Below are 21995 nucleotides of genomic sequence, written 5' to 3'. Positions count from 1 at the left end.
GATTCAAGCTCCCACAGCCTAGTCCCTCCCAGAGACTACGGGGACTGATTTCCCTGCATTGCGCTGCAGACAGCCTCACAATATCTTCTCATATTCTACTGTCCCTTCTCCCAAGGGACACTCCTCAGAGGGCAGTGGTCTCAGTAGTCTTACCCGGGTAGAATTCCCCCACACTGGGGAAGGTGTGAGAGGATACACGCAGTGGTTCAGTAAACGGCTGAGTAACTGTAAAAGGGGACGTCAGCTGCTGCGCGGGCACGCGCTCCAGGCCCCTGGGTAGCTTACCCCGGTGTGCGTGCGCCCGGGGTGGGTTATCTCCTGGCAGGTCCAGGGGAAACGCACCCTTCCCTCGGTCTGCCGACTGCAGAAGCTCCGTAAATGCGCTTTGGGGACCGGACTTACAGGCTGTAGGACGATCTGAATCCCCTGCAATAATGCGGGGCGGGGGAAGGTTCTCCCGTTGCTGTGCGCCTCTGGACCCCAGCTTTATGGCCGGGGTGGAAGACCTTCCCTCGGCTTTCACAAGGGTTTCCACCTAGCGAACCAAAGACGTTCCTCCAATCCCAGGGATTTAGTGGTTGAGTGTGCGAAGGGGCAGGGCTCTGAGAGCCGCTCCAGGAAATGGGCAGGTCCCCGGTCCCCTTGCCTCAACAGGCCTGGGGAAGAGGGGAGAGATCTGGCCCTGAGAAAAGACTGGCAAGGCTCTACAGTCCTTAGCTAGGGGCGGAAAGACAGTCCCGCTGAGAGTTTAGGCAGGGGAACCCAGGTAGAGATTGGGGCGGAGGAGGTCGGTGGCCCTGAAAGGGACAAAGAGCAGCTCTGTCCGACCCCCTACATCAGGGTCCTATTGTTCCTCCTCTCTCGGACTATACCGAACTCTGGTGCTCCCGGGAAAAAGAAGGGAGCTGCGCCCACCCGGTGGGCATTTGTTTATTGAGAATGAAAAAAGGAGGGTCGGAGACGCGGGTCTGATGGGGGGGGCGCTCATTTTCGCGCGTCTCCTTTAAGGGAAGCCCTGCCCTACCTTTCCCACCGGTCCCCGCCACCCCCCAGCCCTACCTGCATTTTAAAACCGCCTTGTAGTCCTGGGATTGGCCCAGGCCGCGTCCTCCGGGCGCAGAAACTTGAACCGGGGGGGAGGAGGGGGCTTGGCCTCACGGTTGGACGAAACCATCGTTGCGGCATCCCCCGCGCGCGCCCCGCCCCTCCCGCACACCCCCGGACCAGTCCAATCAAACCGGTGGGAGGGCGGGACCACGGCTCGAACGCGCCTCTGGCAGGGCGCCCGGCGGGCCGTCGCACCGCGTAGGGGAACCTCGGGGGCCGGCTGTGCCACTGCTCACCTCCCTCTCGGAGGCGGGGTCCGATTGCGGCGCCCCGCCCCCTCTCCGCCCGAGGTGGGCGGGGCGGCTGGAGCTCCGGGAGCGGGGCCGGGGGCGGGCCTCCGCCTGCTGCGCCCGAGCCGGGAGAGCCCGGGCACCGCGGCCGCCGACGCAGCCACCCTCCCCGTTCCCGAGCCCTGAGGCACGCGCGGGCTCCCGGGTGACCTGAGCGGGGGCTGCGGGAGGGAGCGGGAGGCGGCGCGGGGCGGGCCGCACGCGTCCCCGGCCGCCCCCCGCGCGCGCGTGGCCGGGCCCAGAGAAGCCCCGGCGCGGGGAGCGCCGGCCCGGCGCGGGCGAGGGCGATGTCGCGGTGACGGCCCCGCCATGGCGAAGCCCCCGGCGGCGGTGGCGGCGGCGGCTGCAGCGGCGGCGTCGGAGGAGCTGAGCCAGGTGCCGGACGAAGAACTGCTGCGCTGGAGCAAGGAGGAGCTGGCGCGGCGGCTGCGGCGCGCCGAGGGCGAGAAGGTGGGCCTCATGCTGGAGCACGGCGGCCTGATGCGCGACGTGAACCGGCGGCTGCAGCAGCACCTGCTGGAGATCCGCGGCCTCAAGGACGTGAACCAGCGGCTGCAGGACGACAATCAGGAGCTGCGCGAGCTCTGCTGTTTCCTGGACGACGACCGGCAGAAGGGGCGCAAGCTGGCGCGCGAGTGGCAGCGCTTTGGGCGCCACGCGGCCGGCGCTGTGTGGCACGAGGTGGCCCGCTCGCAGCAGAAGCTGCGGGAGCTCGAGGCGCGCCAGGAGGCCCTGCTTCGCGAGAACCTGGAGCTGAAGGAGCTGGTGCTGTTGCTGGACGAGGAGCGCGCGGCTCTGGCGGCGGCGGGGGGCGCTGGCGGCGGCGGCGGCGCGGGTTCCCGCAGCTCCATAGACAGCCAGGCTAGCCTAAGCGGGCCGCTGGCGGGCAGCGCGGCGGGCTCAGGGGCCCGCGACGTTGGCGACGGCAGCAGTACGTCCAGTGCGGGCAGCGGCGGCAGCCCGGATCACCATCACCACGTCCCACCCGCGCTGCTGCCCCCCGGGCCGCACAAGGGTCCAGACGGCAAGGCCGGAGCCACGCACCGGTCTCTGGATGACCTGTCGGCGCCGCCGCACCACCGAAGCATCCCTAACGGCCTGCACGGTAAGCACCGCGCCCGGATGGGAAGCCTAGGGGTATTGTGAAACTATAGTTCCTGAACACCTCACAGGTTCGGGATTGTGGGGACCCGCCTCCAGACCCCTCCGCAGCGGGCATAGCAAAAGGAGCATCCGGCGTGGTGGTGCCCCTGCCTAGCTGATACCGCAGAAAAGTTTCGTATCTACAGCTTTTTGTATTAGTGTCTGGCACTGCTGTTCTGTCTAAGGGTGTCTCTCATCCCACCCTGAAAACACTTGTGGGCAGAGGGAAGTTTTTCTTGGAAGGCTATGAAAGACTCCTGAGTTGAAGCAAGTGAATTTCCCCTTCTGCTTGGAACCACAGATGTTCCTCAAACACAGGCAGCGCCCACAGCTGCACTGTAGGTTTGTGCTTTCTTCCAGCCCAGTTTCCTCCCCTGCTTCCTTGTAGTCCTATCTCATCCTGGACTGGGCTGGCCCGGCCCACTGGCACTGGTGGTAAGACTTTGAGGCAGCTGGGCCAGAGCGCTCTGGGCTTAGAGAGGCTTCCTGGCTTCCCATAAGTCCTGCACTACTGGTTGGGACACCTTTTTCAACTTGGTCTCTACAATGTTCCCCAGGGGCTATAGTTGGAGTGGATCGACTTCTCAGTGTGCCTCAGTTTCCTTGCTTCCCTTCTTCTAAGCCAGAGAGGCTGATTCCTGCCTCACCAGGGTGGGTGTGAGGTGGAGATAGATAATGCCCCTGAAGAGATTTATAAGCTTGATCGTCTTACAGGAAGTGCCCGGGTCATATGTGGCTGGAGTGTGGGGGGAGCTCAGCTCTGCCGGTGCTGAGGGTGTCTCTGCCATAGGCCCTGTGTCCTAGCCATCCCTACCCTGAAGCTTCCCTCCTCTCCTGACTGCCAGATACTGCCCTTCCCTGTTTCCTCACAGTGTTTGAAAGCTTAGTTCCCGGTGTTGGTGGCACCTGCTTCTGCCTGAACTGTTTACCTGGTGGCGGAGAATAACCCACCCTTTCTGTTCTCCTCAAAGCCTCTCTCTGTCCAGGCACTATCAAAGCTTCGAAGAACTCTTCCCCCAACCTGACAGCTAGAGCTGAGGACCAAGCTTTTTCTTAGTTTTCTGGCCAAGCCCTTTGCAGGCATGTTGGGGTGGGGACAGGTCGCAGTTGCATTCCGGTGCAGGATGGGGAGGTTTCCTCCTTATTTACTATCTAGAACATTTGAGTTCAGGAAAGGATTGGGTCTAGATGGATACTTTGTTACTGATTAGCAATCTACCCCTGCAACTCCCGTTTCCTTTTGTAACACTTCATCCACAGGTCCTCACCTACTCTGTCAACCCCATCTGCAGAGTTCCAGCTCAATTTGTTGGGGATGCCTGCCCCTCTGCACAGTGCTTGTATCTCTTTCGTTTCTCCCTTTCTTAGGGACTCTAGGAGGGCCAGTGTTCTGGGTCTTGATTTTCTCAAGTGCATCATAGAGGAGGGGAGTCTTTGCAGATAGGGAAATCGAGCAGTAGCACTTGACCAGAGCGATTCTCCGCAGGACACTGCCTTGCTTGTGTCTCCACCTCTTTGCAGATGATCTAGGAGATGTGGGGCTGGCCCAGAGTTCCAGTTGCAGTAGTGAATAATGCAGCCACACCGAAGGACCTGGCCAGCCTGCAGGTTTTCCACCCCTCTGGGGATGGGTAGGGGCCGAAGTGTCCAGTTTCCTACAGCCCTCCTCCTCCCTGCCCCCCAGTCTCCTTGCAACAAAACTGCTGCAGGTTTCTGTAGTAGCCAAGCTTTGCTTTGACGCGGAAATGAAAACTCAGCATTTTTGTTACAAATTTCAGTCACACACCGGATTGTTCTTTTCTGTTTTGTCTCTTGAAGTCAGTGGGTGGCCATGAGATATCCTCCCTCTAATGTGCGCAGAATTCCAGGAAACAAGGAAAGCTGGGCTTCTCTCTGCTGGGACCTGAAGCCTTGCATTGACTTTGAAGAGCCGGACTGAGCTGAGAGAGATAGAGAGTTCAGGTGGTCACACTGGGCTTAGTGCCTGATCCTGACATGTAGTCACAGGAACCCGGGGCAGTTTGCATCAGCCCTGCTTTACAGATATGTAGGGTGGCACACAGAGAGGACCCCAGCCCTCTCTTGCTGGGATCTCTACCAGGTCCATCGAAGTTTCTGCCAAAAATGACTTGAGGCCCTTGTCATTGTCATTTTTGCTTTCCTGTGAGTTAGATAGCAGGGATGCCTCCCTGTTTGGGATTCTTGACCTGGCTGTGCCTCTCCTCTCCCATGCTGGGAAGTGTTACTTCCTTATCAGTGACCACAGAGTGGCTTATTGAGAACCCAGTTATCCACAGGGTCTAGACATCTTGACTCCCTCGTGTATCTTGGGCAACTTGGTTAATTTTGCCTCTCTGTCCTTCTAGAAGGTTAGAGAAGCCCACAGAACCCTGGGCTCCACGAAAGCCAGTGAGGTTGACACCTGCCCACAGTGGTCCCAGCAGTGGTTGGAAGAATCTGCCGTGGAAGTCCTGCCAGCACAGTTTGGCTTCTCTTCCAAACTCTCCTTGCCTTTGAGACTGCTTGTGGGCTCATTCGCCTCTGAGCTCTGTGTGTGGGGTGTAAATGGCACCTGATGCTGAGCTGGGGAACCGAGGCCCTGCAGTCTTCTCTGGGGGACCAGTATTGCTGTGCCCACAGCCCTGTAGGGTGTCCTAGAAGGCTTTGAGTGGCCCTGGTGGAGGTGATCATCTGTATTCAAGGCAGTTCTGGCTGAGGTGGGCTTGGCCAGTCTCTGAATGCATATGCAAATAGGTCTCTCAGGCAGGCAGTGGCGGACGCTGGGCGGGCACTAGGCAGGCACTAGGCAGTTGGGCGCTAGGCTGCTTTAGAGAGGCTGGTTCCTGTCTGGCTGAAGTCAGGTGTAGGGTGCCTTGCTGGCATTCTGATCTTGTCCTGTAGGTGAGACGATGTAAACGTCAGAAATTCAGCCCCCTTTTCTTTCCCCAAGTGAAGTGGTTTCAGACATTTTCCCTCTGGGGGTATAGCTCAGGGGTAGAGCATTTGCTCAACATGAGGACAACAGCAGCAGCTACAGCAACAACAACAACACACATACACATACGTCAGAAAAGAGCCTTTTCAGTCGCATCCTTCTAGCTTAGCTGCCCATGCCCTGCCCTTGGGCGTGCCCTTCTTCCCCCCTCCCCCAGCAGCAGTTAGCTGCTCCCCTGCAGCTAACTCAGAACCCCCAGCAAACCTGTGAGTGAGTGACTGCCATTTATCTTTCCATGTTTGGGTTAAAATTCTGAATCCCTCAAAATGAGCAGGGTTTGTTCTTCCATTTGTGCTTTTGTTGGTTTTGGGAGGGTGGAGTAGGGGGTGGTCTGGGCCTTTAAAAAAAGACAGAGCAAGCTGGTGGTGAATAGGTCTTTTTTCCTGGAGGCCTCTGGGCTCTACTAATGAGCCTGCCAGCCCGGAGCGAAGGTCAGAGGCGATAATGGGCGGGTTATGCAAGCTTTCCCTTTTCTCCCAGCCTGACTCTGATAGGGGAGTTTGTGAGGTTGATTGTCCACAGGTTTGGGGTGCTAGGCCCTCAGGGCCCCAGGCATTCACAGGCAGGTGACCCACTCAGCAGGTCACATGCACCTCAAAGAAGAACTCGCTAGTTGTTGAGGGCTACCATGTGCTTCCAGGAGGCTTTTTTTTGGCAAACTGAGGCCTGAAGAGGTGTTGGGCATTGCTTTGGTTCCCTCAAGGTGACTGGAGTGAGTCCCGGGTCTTCTGTGTTAGCTGGTGCAGCCCATGTGTGAGCTCCATGTTGGGGGAGGGCACATGCAGTAAAATATCAGTTCTCTGGGGTGCTTTCTGCCCTCCCTTTTGGAGAGAAGGCTCCTTTGCATGGTTTTCCTCCACCTAGCTTCCTCTTTCCTTCTCACTTCCTACATCAGTCAGGCTCCCATCGCAGAGGTTAGCCTCCACAGCGATGGCCCGAGTTAGGTCTCTGAGCTCCTGGGACATGAACTTTGTGAAATATTGCTCCATGACCCGAGAATTTTTTGAGGAAGCCAGCTCCTACACATACCTGCTTTCTTTTCTTTTTTCCAAGACAGGGTTTCTCTGTGTAGCTCTGCCTGCCTCTACCTCCCAAATGCTGGGATTACAGGTGTGTGCACTGCCCAGGCTCATATACCTGCTTTGTGTTCTGCATACACCTTGCCTGTGGTGGCAGTCATTTAGACAGTTCCTTGAAACCCTTAGGCAAGTCCCTGAACCATTAATCTGCATAATGGGAAACATGACTGACTTTTGAGGGTGGGAAGTGTCTTTGTGTGGCAGCCTGGAAGGACTGTTTCTGAGCTGGAACTCCCAGTGCCGACCTTAAGGCATCTCTGTGCAACCTGCTGCCTAGGGCTCCAGCTCCAGGGTCAAGAGAGTGGAATGAGCTCTGTCCTACCTGATCGGAGACCTTGAGAAGTTACTGACCCTCTCGGTCTCAGTCTCCTCATTTGTGATATCTTGCTCCTGTAACTGGGCCTTTAAAGGAGGAGTCTTTGGCTTCTGTTTTTGTTTGGATCCCATTCTCATGCTAGGAAGTACTACTTGTGTGTGTGTAGGGAACTCCTTAACCCACGCTTGTGAGTGGAGCCTCTGTGGCCAGTCCTGTTGGCCAGTCCTGTCTCAGAGAACAGAAGAAAAATGGCTTATAGTCAGGAAGGAGCAGAATGGCTAAGTTCTGAAGGTGGCAACTAGAGCATCATGGGAAAAATCACCTCAGAGGGGCTGGGTCTAAAGTTCCGGTGATTCCCAAGTCAATCAGGAAAATGAATAGTCTTGTGCCCTCTAGAGCGAGGAGCCCTCTGTTAGGGGAGGTATGTGATCACCTTCATGGACACTGGTGACGAGCTTTCCTGTTGGTGGCCCTTGTAGATGCCCACGCATTGGGTTGTGCCGCAGAAGGGCTGTGAGGGGTAGGAGGGCAACCGAGAGTGGGAACTGACCTCATAGCTGGCCCTTTAAGCAGGAAGAGAAACATTAGCATACATTTAATGAGCATCTATACTCTGAAGTTCTCGGTGCCTCCACAGTGATTCATGTCATCTGGCCTGGGACTAGTAGTTAAGTAGCGTCCATCTGGTAATGTCCTGTAGGCTAGGCTAAGGGCAGGAGCAAGAAGCTCGGGACCCCCAGGATGGCCATGACTCTAGCAGTGGCCATAGGAAAGAACCTCTGCTTTAGGCTGTCTGCTCCAAGCCCCGCCCCCTGCCTCCTTGGACCTCTGACATGTAGTGTTAGGTGGTCCTCGGCTCCAGGGACATCGGGTCAGACACTTGTGGGAGATGCTATATCTACATCTCAACCGGAACTCTCCCCATTACAGAATGATTAGGATGTATGGCCAAGCTTATGCTAGGATCAAGGTACCGGAACTCTCCCCATTACAGAATGATTAGGATGTATGGCCAAGCTTATGCTAGGATCAAGGTCTGTGACCTATGCTGGGGCTGTCCTGGGGGCGGGGACATTTCAGAAACATAGGTAGCTCGTTCTCATTTTCCTGAGGCTTGGGGACAAGGTGACCCCAATTGAAGCCACAAGGCTTGGAGATGGGAACAAAATTCTTTCCTAAAGGGATGGATTTTTTTTTTTTTAAAGCTTTTCAATGGATGTGGTGATAAAGGCTGTCATCTCGGCAGTCTGGAGGCCGATTCAGGCAGATCCCTGGGGGCTCAGGCCGGCCAGGGCTACATAGTGTGTAAGTGTACCACATGTGTGCTGTGTGTTAGTGCAAGTCAAAAAAGTGTGTCGGACCCATGGGAACTGAAGTTAGAGTTGGTTGTAAGCCACCATGCGGGTGCTGGGAACCCAACCAGAGTCCCCCGCAAGAGCAACAGGTGCTCTTAACCACTAAGCCATCCCTCCAGCCTCTGTTCTTGTGATCTTAAAGTCAGGGATAGCCCCACCACTTCCTCTAAGCTGTCCCCCAAACTGGTCCCTATTACATTCTCCCTGTAGGTGTATAGTTCTGGACAGGGAGCTGGGCCACCTGGGGCAGGTGCCCGGTCTTAGCATCCCCACTGGTCTCCTGCTCTCTGGGCAGGAGGGCAGGAAGACCTGGAGTGGTGCCCGTTCACATGCTGATTCTCTGGAAATGCTGCGTGGCCCTACTTCACTAAGGTACAGGCCCCACCCTAGAGGCGGCACCCTACCTCCTGGTCTTTCATTCTGGGTCTCAGATGGCCTGTCAGGCCGGCATTAGTCTTCTCAGCTCCTTCCCCTCTCCCTGGCACTGTGGGTGCAGGGCTGGGTGCACTCTGTGCCTTGCTGCTGGGTCATTTCTCCCTGCCCCCCCCCCCCCGCCCCCCCGCCCCGTCCATCAGTGCTGTCCTAGAGCAGATGTCACTCAGAGTGCTGGCGCCTTGGAGTGGAGGAAATGCCTCGGCAGCAAGAGCCGGAAACCCTGAGCAAGCTGTGTGGAATCCTCTGGCTCTAAGGAGGAAGCTGGGAGGGAAGGGGACCCACCCTTGGGCCTGTCGTTCCTGTCTGTCTATTTGGGAGCCTGGGGTCCCGGTCCTCTTGACTCAGACTTAGCACTGAGGATATGGGGCTGGCTCTCAAACTGTGTTTTGGCTACAAATCAGTGCCCCTGTGATGCGAAGAGAGGATGATTTACTTGCCCCTACAACAGCTGGGCCCTAGGGGTCCTCAGTTTGGCACAGGACTCAGGCTGCTGGGAGGACTCTGGGTCACCACTCCTCCTGAGGGCCTGATGGAATTTCTGACCTCTGCTCTCTGACGCACTCTGCTTAAAGGCGTTAAGGTGTCCAGTTTAGGGCAACACTGACTTCCATTCTGGCGCAGGTTTGTTTGCTGGGGCTGAGAAGCCTGCTTCTGCTCCCCTCCCCACAGTTGCAGCCCTCCTGAGAGTAGAGTGCAGCCGTGGGTACTGTCTAGTCCTTGGGAGTACAGACAGGTGTGCACTTAGTACTGGAGCCAGGGATGAGGGGCCAGGTAGAAAGGCTGGCGAGCACCCTCTCATATTCTAAATTGGATAGAGGCCAAGCCACTTTGGTCACCTACCTTTTTCCCCCTTGCATTTACTGTTTTTGGCACCAAATGGTCTTTATCTCTTTCCAAAAAATGAAACCTGCCAAGGTTGTTGTGTGTGTACAAGCATACCTTTGCTTTGTAATGTTGCACTCTTTGCTTTCGTCTGTGGTTCCTCACCCATCTCTTTTTTCTTTCTTTCTTTTTTTAGACAGGGTCACACTATGTATCTCTGGCTGGCCTGGAACTCACTATGTAGACCAGGCCACCTTGAATTTGCAGGGATCTGCTTGCCTCTGCTGGGATTAAAGGCATGCGCCAGCCATTTTACCTGTCTGAATAACAAACAAGCAAACAAACAGAACCTTTTATTTGGGTCTGGTTTCAGAGCAGGTACCAGGGCTTTGGTAGTTGCTGCAGCTTCTGAGTCCTTATGGGAGACTCTGGAGAGTCCTGTAGGACCCACAGGGGCCACTGAGCTGGGTTCTGTCTGTTGGTCAGTCACCGGAGAGTACTGGCCTATGGTGAGGCCGGGACATGGGGGGTGGGTGTGGGTGGGGCAGAGGCCAGTGTTAGTTCAAGGTGGAGGCAAGCTGATTTGTGCTGCCCCCTCACTGACCTGTGCTGTGTGGGTCCCCAAGCTTAGGGCTGGAAAGCAGCTGCAGAAAGCCAGGACCATTTCTCACTCTATACATAGGTCAGCTTGTAACCGCCCCCCTCCCAGCATCTCTAAGTTATAGCTGGGCACAGATGCTCTGCCTCTCGAATGCTCAGGACAGGCCTGCCCTGAAGGGAGTGGTAATGGCTTCTAGGCTATATTCAAGGGGACAGATGCAGGCAGGGCCGGTGGCACCGAGATGGCAGCTATTGAGAGGAGTCGACCCATTTCCAGAAATAGAACATTCACTGTCAGGGGATTCATCTCTTTCTTTGTCTCCCCAAATCTGTCTTCCCGTCAGCTTCCACGTTGTAAGGCAAGAAGGAGGCTTGCTCTTGTCTAGGAACCAGAGGCTCCAGCGAGCACCCTGCTCCCCTCCGCGTCACAAGGGCTTGATTGTGTCCGGGCCCTGAATGCACCCGCCTGTCACCATGTGCGGCACCGGCTGGCCTCCCTAATGAGCCCTCTCTGGGAGTGGCCCTTTGTGGCAGGTTCCGGCCACCCCGCCTGGGCCAAGGCTCCGTTTTCCAGCCGCTTGGCTGTTTTAATGCCGCTCTGTAGCTGGTGGGACAATGGGAAGCTCCCCGTATGCCTGCCCTCTTCTGTGTCCCATATTTGAGCAATGTGTGTGCCGCCTCAGCTTTGTGCGCGTCCAGGAGTAAGGAGGTCTTACTGTTCCAGCCCCTTCTGTCTTAGCTGGCACAACAAGCCTCCCCTCCTCTGCCCTTAGGTCAGCTCCTCCTGTGGGGACACCCCTCCCACCCCCAATGTCTCCTTCCTTTTGTTCCTTTTGGGTCTCTCCCAGATCCTTTTCTGCAAACAGGCTAGTGCTTCCTTGTCCAAAGCAATAAAACAACAAAACCCGCCCTTCTACTATCCTGCTCCCCTCTCTAGGGTGGGGGAAAGCTCAGCTCACCATGGGCTGGAATTTCTGCTGCTCCCTGTAGCCGACCTTGTTAGTATTCTCCATCCTGTAGTGTTTGATGCCCCTCTGACAGTTACCCCCTGGGACCCAGAGTGTGCCAGTTACCCCTTCCCCGGCTTCCTGGCAGCAATAGCGGTTCTCTCTGTCCAGTCTGAGTTTTTGCTTCTGGTTGTCCATTCTGGGGTGGCTGGCCACCGTCCTGGCCACCTGTATCCTGTGGATTTGGGCCCCAGCCTCTGACCTGTGTCCCCGTACTCCCTGCCGGAACCTTGGCCAGCTTCACTTCAAGGTCTCTCAGCTGTGGCCCTGAGCTGATCATTGCCCCAGGTGGTGGCGTCAATCTAGTGAGCAGTGCACCTGTGTGCGCCGAGCCCCGTTTACATGGAGATAGAGAACAGCCTGCCCTGGCTGGCTCTGCAGGACTGTGCTGGTGGAGATCGCTCTTCCTGGGTTCTGTGACTCTCACTTGCCACACAAATTGGGACATCTGAGCTTGGACTTGGGGACTTCAGTGACTTGTCATCCTGGGTCCTGGAGTTTTGGTCTTAAGCCTGTTCACTGTTCGGGTACACCTCAGACCCTTCTAATGATGTCTCTTTTCTGCTCCTGCACGCTTTTCATAGAGGCTTTATGTTGGTCCTTGAGGTGGCTGGGCACAGGATATGTGCTCATGGAAAGCCTTTGTGTCCTGAGCCAGGGTCAGGGCAGGCACCATGTGGTAGTGGGTGCCAGGCTTGCCCATGTGTCGTGGCTGGGGGCCATATGTCTGCAGGAAGCTCAAGCACTGAGAGGGTCCCCTGGCTTCCGGGGTCCCCTCCAGAACTCAGCCAACTGATCCCTAGCTGCCAACTTTTTATTTTTCAAAGGAGGCCAAGAAGGGTGCAGTATCAGAAAATAAAGAAAATGGTTTGTAAACTGACGGGGTAAGGGGTGGACACAGGCCAGTGGCATGCCGCCTGCCCAGTTTTCCCTTTTAGAGGAGAGTGTGTCTTGGACACACTGTCGCTGGCTCTCACTGCCGTTGATTGATTACCTGTGGTGGCCAAGGCTGTGACTGGCAAGTGGGCATACCCCTCTTGGGGTTAGATGAGCTCCCAGGGTCCAGCTGTGGCCATTTCTCTATCTGTCTCTGGTGATGAGTCCATTAGACTCCACACCTGGGGCTCTGCTGGGCCTGCTCTGTGTGTGTGTGTGTGTGTCTGTGTTTCAGGGTGACATTGATCTGATCTCAGTGATGTAGCGTAGAGAGAGACTGGACACAGGATCCTACAGACTGTAGGGGTGAGCGGGACACTTTGTGTATATAGTTGCTCTGTGGAAGTGGAGGGAACCTGGTGGGAGCAGGGGGATGGCTCCTTGGTGTTGGTGGCCCTGGAGGCCTCTAGTACTCTCTACTGCACACCCTCCCTCATGATTCTCCTTCTCCCTGAGGGCATTGCCCTGCTCAGCTGGCCCCCTCCGCAGAGTTTCCTGAGAATGACAAGTGCTGCTCGCGTTAAGTGTGGGGGTTTCTCATGAGAGTCTGGGGGAGCCTCTCCAGGAAGTGGGCAGATGCCCTATCCGTCCACCAGCATCTTCACCTTGGGAGGTAGTCTCCAAAGCTGACAATGCTTTGATCCTCAGACCCCCTCACCCCTTCCCACCAGTTAGGAGCTTGTCTCTTGGGTGCTGGCCTGGTTGTGGGCATTGTGACCAGCCGCAGAATGAGGGAAGCTGAATGCTGTCGGACTCCTGTATGAAAAAGAGCCCCTTGGTTTTTGTGAACAGGAAGAGGCAGGGGTGGGATTGGGAGTGGGAAGGGGAAGACTGACCTCCTGTTGGTTACCAATGGTCCTTGCATTCCTGGCACTCCTTTGGTAGTCAGGGATACTGGAATCTTCCTTAACTTTTGGGGTTACCCTGCTGCTCCTTGTCTTCCTTGTCTGAAAAATCTGTGTGCATTGACCAATTGCTCAGTGGCCTCTGTAGCTTGTCAGCTGGGTTAACCTCAGAGACCCTTTGTTGGGGGAATGACAGGCTTCAGGGACACCCCCCCCCACACACACCTCAAGCTTCTGTAAAGACTGTGCACTCCTTCCTTGTCCCAGGGACACAGCCAACAGCTTTCATCATGGCCTGTGGCTCAGAACAGATGAAGACCACAGGTGTTGGGTTAGTGAGCCCAAGGCCTGGGAAAAACAGAAATCAGCTCACACTCAGGAAACCCCACAGAACACAGGGTGGGGAGAGGGCGGTAGAGTGGGGCCGCCAGGTGTCCTGAGCCGGCTGAGCGTCCTGGACATCCCAGCAGGCCTCATGTATGCCTGTTACTGACGTGTGTGCCCCTCACCACTTCTGTCTTTGGAGGCTACCCTGGTGACCTTGTGTGCCTCTTTCTTGGTGTATGTGTATTGTGGTATGTGAGTGTGTGTGTGTGTAGTGGTGTGTGAGTGTGCAGTGGTTTGTGTGTCTAGTGGTATGTGAGTGTATGTGAGTAAATGTGTGTAGGGGTGTGTGTAGTGGTGTATGAACGAATGAGTGTAGTGGTATGTGTGTGAGTGAGTGTGTGTAGGGGAATGTGTGTGAATGGGTGTGTGTAGGGGTGTGTGTGCGAGTGAGAGTGTATGTGTAGGGGTATGTGTAGTGGTGTGTGAATGAGTGTGTGTGCATGTAGGGCTGTATCACTAAGTGTGTGCGTGTGTGTAGGAGGGCTTTAGCATTAGGCTGTTTTTATCCCAGTTTCCCCATGAGTTTCTTTCTCATGATGGTTTATTTCTCCCTTGGTCTCCCCAATTTCCCTGGTCTCACTTTACTAATCTGTGGGCTGAGGTAGTTGCATCAGGTACCCAGAGACCCTTGAGGAACTAGAGAAAGATCTAGAATTCCAAGCCTTTCTTGGTTTGAGCCTCACTTAGGTGGCTGCTCCCAGATTAGCCACATTCCCTGTCCAGACAAACCAGTAGTAGTACAGTAGTATCTCCCCCCTCCCCCCGGGCCCCAATCCTGTTGTTTTGGGGCTTTACAGGCCTACAGTAGCTAGGGCTGACTTCCTGGCCTTGGGCTGTCACTTTCCAAGTGCTTAGCCAGGTGGGAACCTAGTCTGACCCAGAATCAGAAGTAGCAACCACAGGATCATTTGCTCGTGCACCCACACCCATTGAGGATTTGATTTCCTCTGCCCTTCCCGCCACAGCATCATCTGCCAGTACCCCGTCACTGCCGCCAAGCAGCCATGGAGGGCAAGGGGAGAATAAAAACGGGAAATTCACTGCTTCTTTTAAGAAACATTCGTTTTTTTTCTGCACATCATTTGTGTGTGTGTATGTCATTGCTTGTACCATGGCACACCGTGGAGGCCGGGGACAACTTTCAGGAGTTTCCTTCCTTCTGCCACCATGGGGTTTCAGGATTGAACTCATGTCTTCAGGCTTTCCAGGACAAGCACCTCTACCCGCTGAGACGTCCTACTGGCCTTTTCTATTGGATGTTGATCTTGCTCCTGTGCTCCTGGCCTCTGGTAACTTTTGAATGTGTTTATAGTTTATAGGCTCTCTTTCTCTGATTATATGAACCTGCCCTGGCTGTTGTTTAACTCAGTGAAAAAGACAGGCTTGGGAGCGGCATGGCTGTGATATGTGCATCCCATAGGCACTTTGGACTCCAAATGGTGACGTGTACACCCATCTCCTCTGGGGCTTACAGGACCTCTAGCAGGTCCCTAAAGCCTCATCTAGTACTGAACTAAGTGTATCATACTGATGAGGGAGACGAGATGGTGGGTACTATATCCAATGTGGATTCTTAGGTGTGATTCGAATCCAAGGAAAGAACATGGCGGCGTGAGATTTCGTCACACTGCTCAGAGCCAAGTTCAGTTTAAAACTTGTTAATTATTTGGGGGATTTTCCACGTAATGTCCTTAGGTCCCGGTCAACTGTGAATGACTAAAACTGGGGAAAGTACGACCATGAATAAGTGGGACGATCGTACCCAGGGGCCATATGCATTTTTGGCCTCCATGCAGGAGGAAGGCTGTCTTGTCCTGCCTGCCCTGCTCTCCCCTCCTCTCCTTCTGTGTTCAGCATAGGCACTCTTATCCCTGTTTGCCCTTCAGGGACTGCCGATTGGCAACCAGAGGAGTACAGTGACAGGTCTTGCCTTGGGAAGGTGGGTGCGGCGTGGCAGAGGCAGCTGGGGGGGCCTCTTAGGGAGGCTGATGATCTCTGAGACTGCTGAGTGTAAGGGACTCTAGGCTAGAGTGGCTGCCTGCCTGCTATGCTGTCCTGCTTTTGTGTGTTTGGATGAGCCTGTGGGAGAGCTGGAAGCAGACCCTTTGTCATTCTGGGGAAGCTGGAACAGACAAGCGGAATCTCAGGCCCTGTGGGCCTCCGTTTGCCTCCGATCTTGTTGTTCTGAGAACTGGGACTGCCTGGAGGTGTCTGTCCAGGCCTCCAGAGTCTGTGGTCTTCTTCACCCCAAGCCTGTCCTCTGGAACCTCCAAGGCAGTATTTCACAAGCAAACTGGGAATCTGTCAGACGGTGCAGCCATATTGAGCTGGGAGCTCTCTTCCTGTCCCTGGTTCTGGTCAGTTCTGTCACCCATAGTGGACTCATTTTTTCCCCTTAAGATTTGTTTTTATTATTTTTGTATATGTGCATGTGTCTGTGTGGGTAGGAGCCTTTGGAGGTCAGAAAAGGTTGTAGGATCCCTTGAAGCTGGAGTTACAGGGAGTTGTGAGCCACTTGACAGCTCAGTGTGGGTGCTGGGACCCTAACATAGGTCATCTGGAAGAGCAGTCATTGCTTTTAACTTCTGCATCCTCGTTCCATCTCTTATGTGTACTGTTTTTTTTTTCTGTTGTTTATTTGTTCTTTTTCGAGACAAGGTCTCCTTATTGCCCTGGAACTCACTATGTAGACCAGGCTGGTCTTGAACTCACAGATCCTCCTGCCCAAAGGAGAGCAAGCACCACCACTCCTGGGTGAACTGGACTCTTAAGAGATTTCTTTTTCTTCTTTCTATTTATTGATTGATTGATTGGTTTTTTGAGACAGGGTTTCTTGAGACAGGGTTTCTCTGTATAACAGCTCTGGTTGTCTTGGAACTAGCTCTTGTAGACCAGGCTGGCCTCGAACTCATAGAGATCTGCCTGCCTCTGCCTTCCTAGTGCTGGGATTAAAGGTGTGCGCCACCACTGCCCGGCTGAGATTTCTGAGGACCTAGGTCATGGAGTACATGCATGCAGTTTCTTAATTCCCCCTCCCTCCTTTTAAAAACTAATAAAGGGATTGACAAGCAAGAGCTCCACCTGAGGCGTTGGAGGAGACTTTGTTTCGACGGTTAGCCTTGGGTGCAGAAGTGGGTTCTGTGGACTGTAGCAGGCGCTTTCTTGATTTCCAAAGGGTGGGGAGCTGGGGCCTTTGAGGGGGAGACTGGTGGGGCCTGGAGAAGTTGGGGTGTCACCCGGGGAGTCCTGCCTGGAACCCGGCTGTCCTGACGCAGGGCTGTGTAAGGTAAGTCATCCCAATACCCATTGCTTCTCCACGTTGGTTTGACCCATTTAGAGCCCTAGGAGCCATACAGCCCGTAGCAGCCCCAATGGAGAATTTGTGGGGCAGGAGGAGTGGGTATTGTTTCTTGCTCTGCCTATTCCTCTACTGTTGGCATTACCCCACCCTACTTTTGTCTATGGGAACAGGCAGACCCCTGGTTTAAAAGGGTAGGGACCCTCTGCAGGCCCAAGGCTACCACTTTCCTTAGTCACAGGGTCTTGATGGCCACAGCATGGGTGGTGGAAGGAGCAGCCTTGCCAACCTGTCCTCCTCAGAGCTAGTTGCGCCTCGGTGGCACAGGCGGCAGAGACCATGTGTGGTGTGCGAGGGCCTTCTTTCCAAGCAGGACCTCTGGGAGGAGGGCTCAACACCTACCTTGGTCTTGGGAATGTTCACACAAGGGGCCATGTTTTTCATCTCACTCTCTGTGCTACTCTCGTTTGCTGTGGTGAGTTCCCAGGTGTGGGTCTTCATCGTGTGTCCCCATACCACATGCCTCAGTGTCCCCACTATGAGAGAGAGCTTTGGTGGCTCAATACCCTGACTTTCCAGATTCTGGGTCAAGCTTGCTCCAGTGGCCATACCACCTGCTGTGAAGGCCATTAGTGGCAGATGGGACCTGTGTGCCCCGGGGCGCTTGCTCTGGTCTGGTTCTCTAGTCCCAAAGCTGCATCTCACTTGGCTGTGTGTGGGAGACAGATGGAGGGCTGTCTCCACTGCAGGAAGAGCAGGGCATAGTTCTCTGTTGGAGCCCTGGAGGAGTTAGGGACCTGGTCTAATAAAGTAGGCTGTGGACTCACCAGGAGTCTGTTGTCTTTGAGGTTTATTTGTAGGCTCCTGACATTGCCTGCAGACCAGTCTGTTCCCTTCCTGGGCTTCAAAACCACGGGAGTCAGTGTTGACACATGGTGTGGGTGTCATTCAAGGCGTGGAAGAGTGAACTGGGAACAAGATTCTGTCCAACTGCTGCCCACGATCCACCGCCGACTTGAGACCCCAAATCTGCGACTCAGCTGCCTTCTCTTGGCTTGGTTTTGTCGTGCTGACTTGCTGGGCAGGTCCCAGGAAAGAGTTGGTGACTTGGTTGACAGTCTGAGGCTGCCACCCAGGTAGAGAGGGCCCTTGCACCTGATCTCTGGTTGTGGGTCTGCTGGTGTGGCCCCAGACAAGTCACATAAAACTGCGTGCCTCAGTTTCCATCTCTGCACATTGTTCTGTTGGGCTGATGAGGGCCATGAATAAGATGTGTGTGTGTGGTGCCATCAACCTTTCAAGGCTGAGAAACTTGATGATTTTTCCTTCCCTAGCCCTACCCATTCCGCTTCTGTACATGGTTAAGCTCCTTTTTCACAACCCCAACTTAGCTTATTCTTAAACCATAGCTGTCTATGAACACTAAAGCAATAGCCGTCTCCTGCATCAGCACCCGACAGCCTCTGTGCTGCTCTGGTGTGATTGTGGTAACCCTGTGATGGTCAGTTAGCCTGGATCTCTATTTAGCCCAGGAAGACCCGAGAGAACTCAGAAGTTTCTTGACTCTGAAACCCATATGGCCGATTTCTCCTGGTACATCATATGCCCCAGCTGTTGGCTTTGCTTTTGTTTGGCTCTGTGAAGGGCAGTGCCCGTCTCTTCACCAAAATGAGTACATGTCTTGCTTATTTAGTAGGTGCTTCAGGGTTGCCGGAACCTCTGCTGGTGTGGTGGGCCACAGTCTGGGCTGTGGGGTGACAAGCGTCGTGCCTCCATGTCTGAACTCTGTGTGAAGTGGTGCATGCAGGGTGGTGTGGTCTGATGATCAGATGCTCAGGGACCCGCCAGCTCCCCCTTTACCTGCTCCTATCAGGCCTCAGGCTCTCGCCTATCCCACACCTGTGATTTATCACCTATGGGGTCATCTTCCCCTCTGGAGCTCATTGCTCACAGTAGAAAAGCTTGGAAGATGTGAAAATGTTTGTAATGGAAACTAGAAGTCATCGATAATCCTTCCTATCCTTAAGAGTGACACCACCATGTGATCCCCTCCGTCCTCCAGCCCCATCCAACCAACGGCAACATCTCATGCAAGCATAGTGGGTTTTTGTTTTTGTTTTGTTTAGGTTTGGTTTTTGTCAAGACAGGTTTCTCTGTAGCTTCGGAGCATGTCCTAGAACTACTAGCTCTTGTAGCCCAGGCTAGTCTTGAACTCACAGAGATCCGCCTACCTCCACCTCCCAAGTGCTGGGATTAAAAGCGTGCGCCACCATCGTCGGGCACATAGCGTATCATCAAAGTCAGAATTACGGACTCTAGCACAGAGCAGAGAATCTGACCTTGCACCTGCCCCCCATGTTGTATGAGATTTTATCATATGTAATAGATTTGTTATACATGTTATTTTATTTTAATTTTGGATGTGTGTGTGTTTGCATGTGCACAGAGGCCAGGGGAGGACGCCGGTGTCCTGCTCTGTCACTCTCTGCCTTATTCTCTTGAGACAGGGTCTCCTACTGAAACTGGAGCAAGATGGATGGATGGTCAGCAAGTCCACCCAGCCGTCCTCCCGTCCTCCCCTGGTGCTGGGGTGACAGGGCGCTCAGCTGCGCCCATCTTTTTATGTGGGCTCTGGAGATTTGAACTCATGCCCTCATGCTTGTCCAGGAAGCACTTTTAGCCACTGAGCCACCTCTCCAGCCCTCATTATATGTATTTCTTAAAAATAAACTTTATTTCTCAGAGTGGTTTTTAGACCTGTAGAAGAATTGAGAGGGTAGTGTACCAAGCGTCCCCAGTGTCTCTCCTCCCAGATTCTATTATTAGCTTTCACATCAGAGTGGTCTGTTTGCTTCGGGGAATAAGCCCACATTGATGAGGTAGTATCAGCTGGGGTTCCTGCTCTGGTTTTCCTTAGTTTTTACTTCATGATCTTTTTTTAAAGGTACAGATTTTGCCACATGGGCTGGTTATGGTTTTCACCCTGTTTGTTTTCACATGAGCATGTCAGGGGAATTGTTTTTGTTTGTTTGGTTTTTCTGAGACAGTTTCTCTGTGTAACCTTGGCTGTCCTGGAACTCACTCTGTAGATTTGGTTGGCCTTGAACTCATAGAGATCTGCCTAACCCTGTCTCTCAAGTACTGGGATTAATCGCCTGGCTAGGATGACTGTTTTTGCACACCATGCTGGGTGACCTTCTTGTCCTGTCACGTAAATGGACCACGTCCTGGGCACCTTGGGGTGATCAGAAGAGAAGCTGCACCTAGGATGCAGTGAGAAGTACCTGGACTTGCTAAGTTGCAGCTAGGCAGCTTGATACAGCGGGTTACTGGCAGGGCTGGTACCTGTTTTTATGTATGATCACTACCTTCTGGCGCACCACCGTCCCCAGGCATTCTCTAAGTCACTGGCCGGGCTTACCTGACTGAACTACCTAAACTGGAGCACACATGAGGTTCTGTGTCTGAAGCAGCCCGACCCAGTGGACAGAGCTCGACTTCCGGTAGAGCAGCAGGCCATTTCTCATTTTCTCTCTCTCTCTCTCTCTCTCTCTCTCTCTCTCTCTCTCTCTCTCTCTCTCTCTCTCTCGACTTCCGGTAGAGCAGCAGGCCATTTCTCATTCTCTCTCTCTCTCTGTCCACCACTTCTGTGAGCCTCAGTTTCCCCCTGGAGATGTTGGGTATCCTCAGGTATCCTTGGGCATGTTGTGAGAAGCCAGCAAGGATTTTCAGGATATCGATGGCTTGTGACCATTTGTGAATCTTCACTGATTGATAGTGATGAAGAAGCCAGGTGAGGACCGAACAACCTTTGAGAATTTTTGGTGCCAGAGTTGGGCTCCAGGGCTGGTGTCTGCTAAGTGTGCCCTTTACCGCTTAGCCACAGCCCAGGCTCTCACCTTCTCAGGTCAAAGACTGTTGTGTTTAAAATAGCTGCTCCTATCTGGGGCCATTTCCAGAGGGTCCTGGCTCCCCTCCCCCCCTCCCCTCGTGGCCTTTCTAGGGAAGGCCATGAACAGGAGGCCCTAATGACAGGATGTTTCTCTGTGAGCCCATTGAGAAATCCCGCCTGGAAATCCTCCTTTGGCCCTGGCGCAGGCGGGTGAGATAATTGGAGACAATGGGAAACATGGAACAAAAGGCACCATTGTTCAGGTTGCCTAGGCTGGGGTCAGTGGGTGCCTACCCAGGACAGGCAGACCCACACCTAGGCCATGGATTTCTGCTTCCCTGGGCTTGGCCGTGAGCCCTATGGGGGAGGGGAAGAGCTGACCTAGATCCAAGGCTCCACTCTGTCCCCCTTGTCCCCTTCCCCGTCTTCTCAGGAAGAGCTTCAGCATTTATATTCAGGAGCTGCATCCACGTGGGAAGGTACAGACATCAAGAACCTTGCCAGTGTGCAGTTGGTGGTCTGCCCCTGGGCTGCAGGGTGATTGGGCTCTACTACCCTGCCTTGCCCAGGGTTTTTACCCTCCCCTCCCTCTCTTCAATCCAGGTAGCTCATGGAGAACCCATGCCAGTGTGGTCCTCTGTGAACTTGTGTGACTGTATCCCTCTTTCTAGACTGGGAGTGGGTTTTCACCCTTCACGCCTACCCTCTACGTGGGTCACTGTTTTCCTGGGATGGCTACCCACAGCCCTCATTTCACCCTTCCAGAGTGTTCTTTCTGAAACAGATCCTTCAAGGATCCCTCAGCATCAGTTCAGGACCCAGGAACAAGGTTGGAGGCCATCTTCTTCCATCTGCCTCAAGCTCTTCTCCCCCACAGAGGCTTCTCTGACCCCATGCCAGTACAACTAAGAACTGTCTAGCCCTGTTCTCCTTTCCCCTCTGTCTGGTCTAGCCTTTCCCATCTCTTCTACCTCTAGTTCTCTCCTCTTGCTAGAGAGTATAACTTTTTTTTTTTTTTTAAGACTGGATCTTGCTACGTAGCCCTGGGCGTCCTGGCCCTCACTGTGTAGATCAGGCTGGCCTCACTCACAGAGATCTGCCTGCGTCTGCCTCCCATGTGTCGAGCACCACCGTGTTCAAATTCTCATTTGTTTTTAAGCTTTGGCCAACATGGCCACCTCTTGTCACTTTTCCAGCCACCCTCTTCCACTGGTGTCTCCAAGTCCTTCTTCTCCCTCAATGCCTGTCGCAGACCTCTTTGAGACAAGTGTCTGTTGTGCCGTGTTTCTGTAAGCCCCTGTCCTCAACTCCCAGGGTGGCAGTGTAGCTTGTAATTGGTCTGTCACTCTTCCTCAGGGGTGACCCTGAGAGTGGCTGGGCTGCTGAGCTTTGGTGCTGAATCCAAGCTGTCCCTGCTGTCCTTCTTTCTGGGTCCCTAGGACAGGCTGGGCACTTCCTGTTCCAGGGCTGTGGCCACTTTGCTGACTG

At 54.3% G+C, this 21995-nt stretch overlaps 1 protein-coding gene across 1 annotated transcript in view; it reads left to right on the top strand.

The window, feature by feature from the left end:
• The first annotated feature begins 1576 nt into the window (after positions 1 to 1576).
• The window catches only part of Ccdc85c (coiled-coil domain containing 85C), a 79303-nt gene continuing 58884 nt past the window's right edge, over positions 1577 to 21995 (top strand). The window contains exon 1 of the mRNA XM_050154689.1: positions 1577 to 2502. Within this exon, the coding sequence (XP_050010646.1) occupies positions 1707 to 2502 (796 nt within the window). The 5' untranslated portion in view covers positions 1577 to 1706. The remainder of the gene's footprint in view (positions 2503 to 21995) is intronic.

This window comes from Alexandromys fortis, unplaced genomic scaffold (genome assembly GCF_014885135.2).
Source record: "Alexandromys fortis isolate MF-2015 unplaced genomic scaffold, M_Fortis_MF-2015_v1.1 scaffold_91, whole genome shotgun sequence".
Taxonomy (NCBI): domain Eukaryota; kingdom Metazoa; phylum Chordata; class Mammalia; order Rodentia; family Cricetidae; genus Alexandromys; species Alexandromys fortis.
The sequence above is the reverse complement of the archived record's forward strand: the minus strand, read 5'-3'. Positions and strand labels throughout refer to the sequence as shown.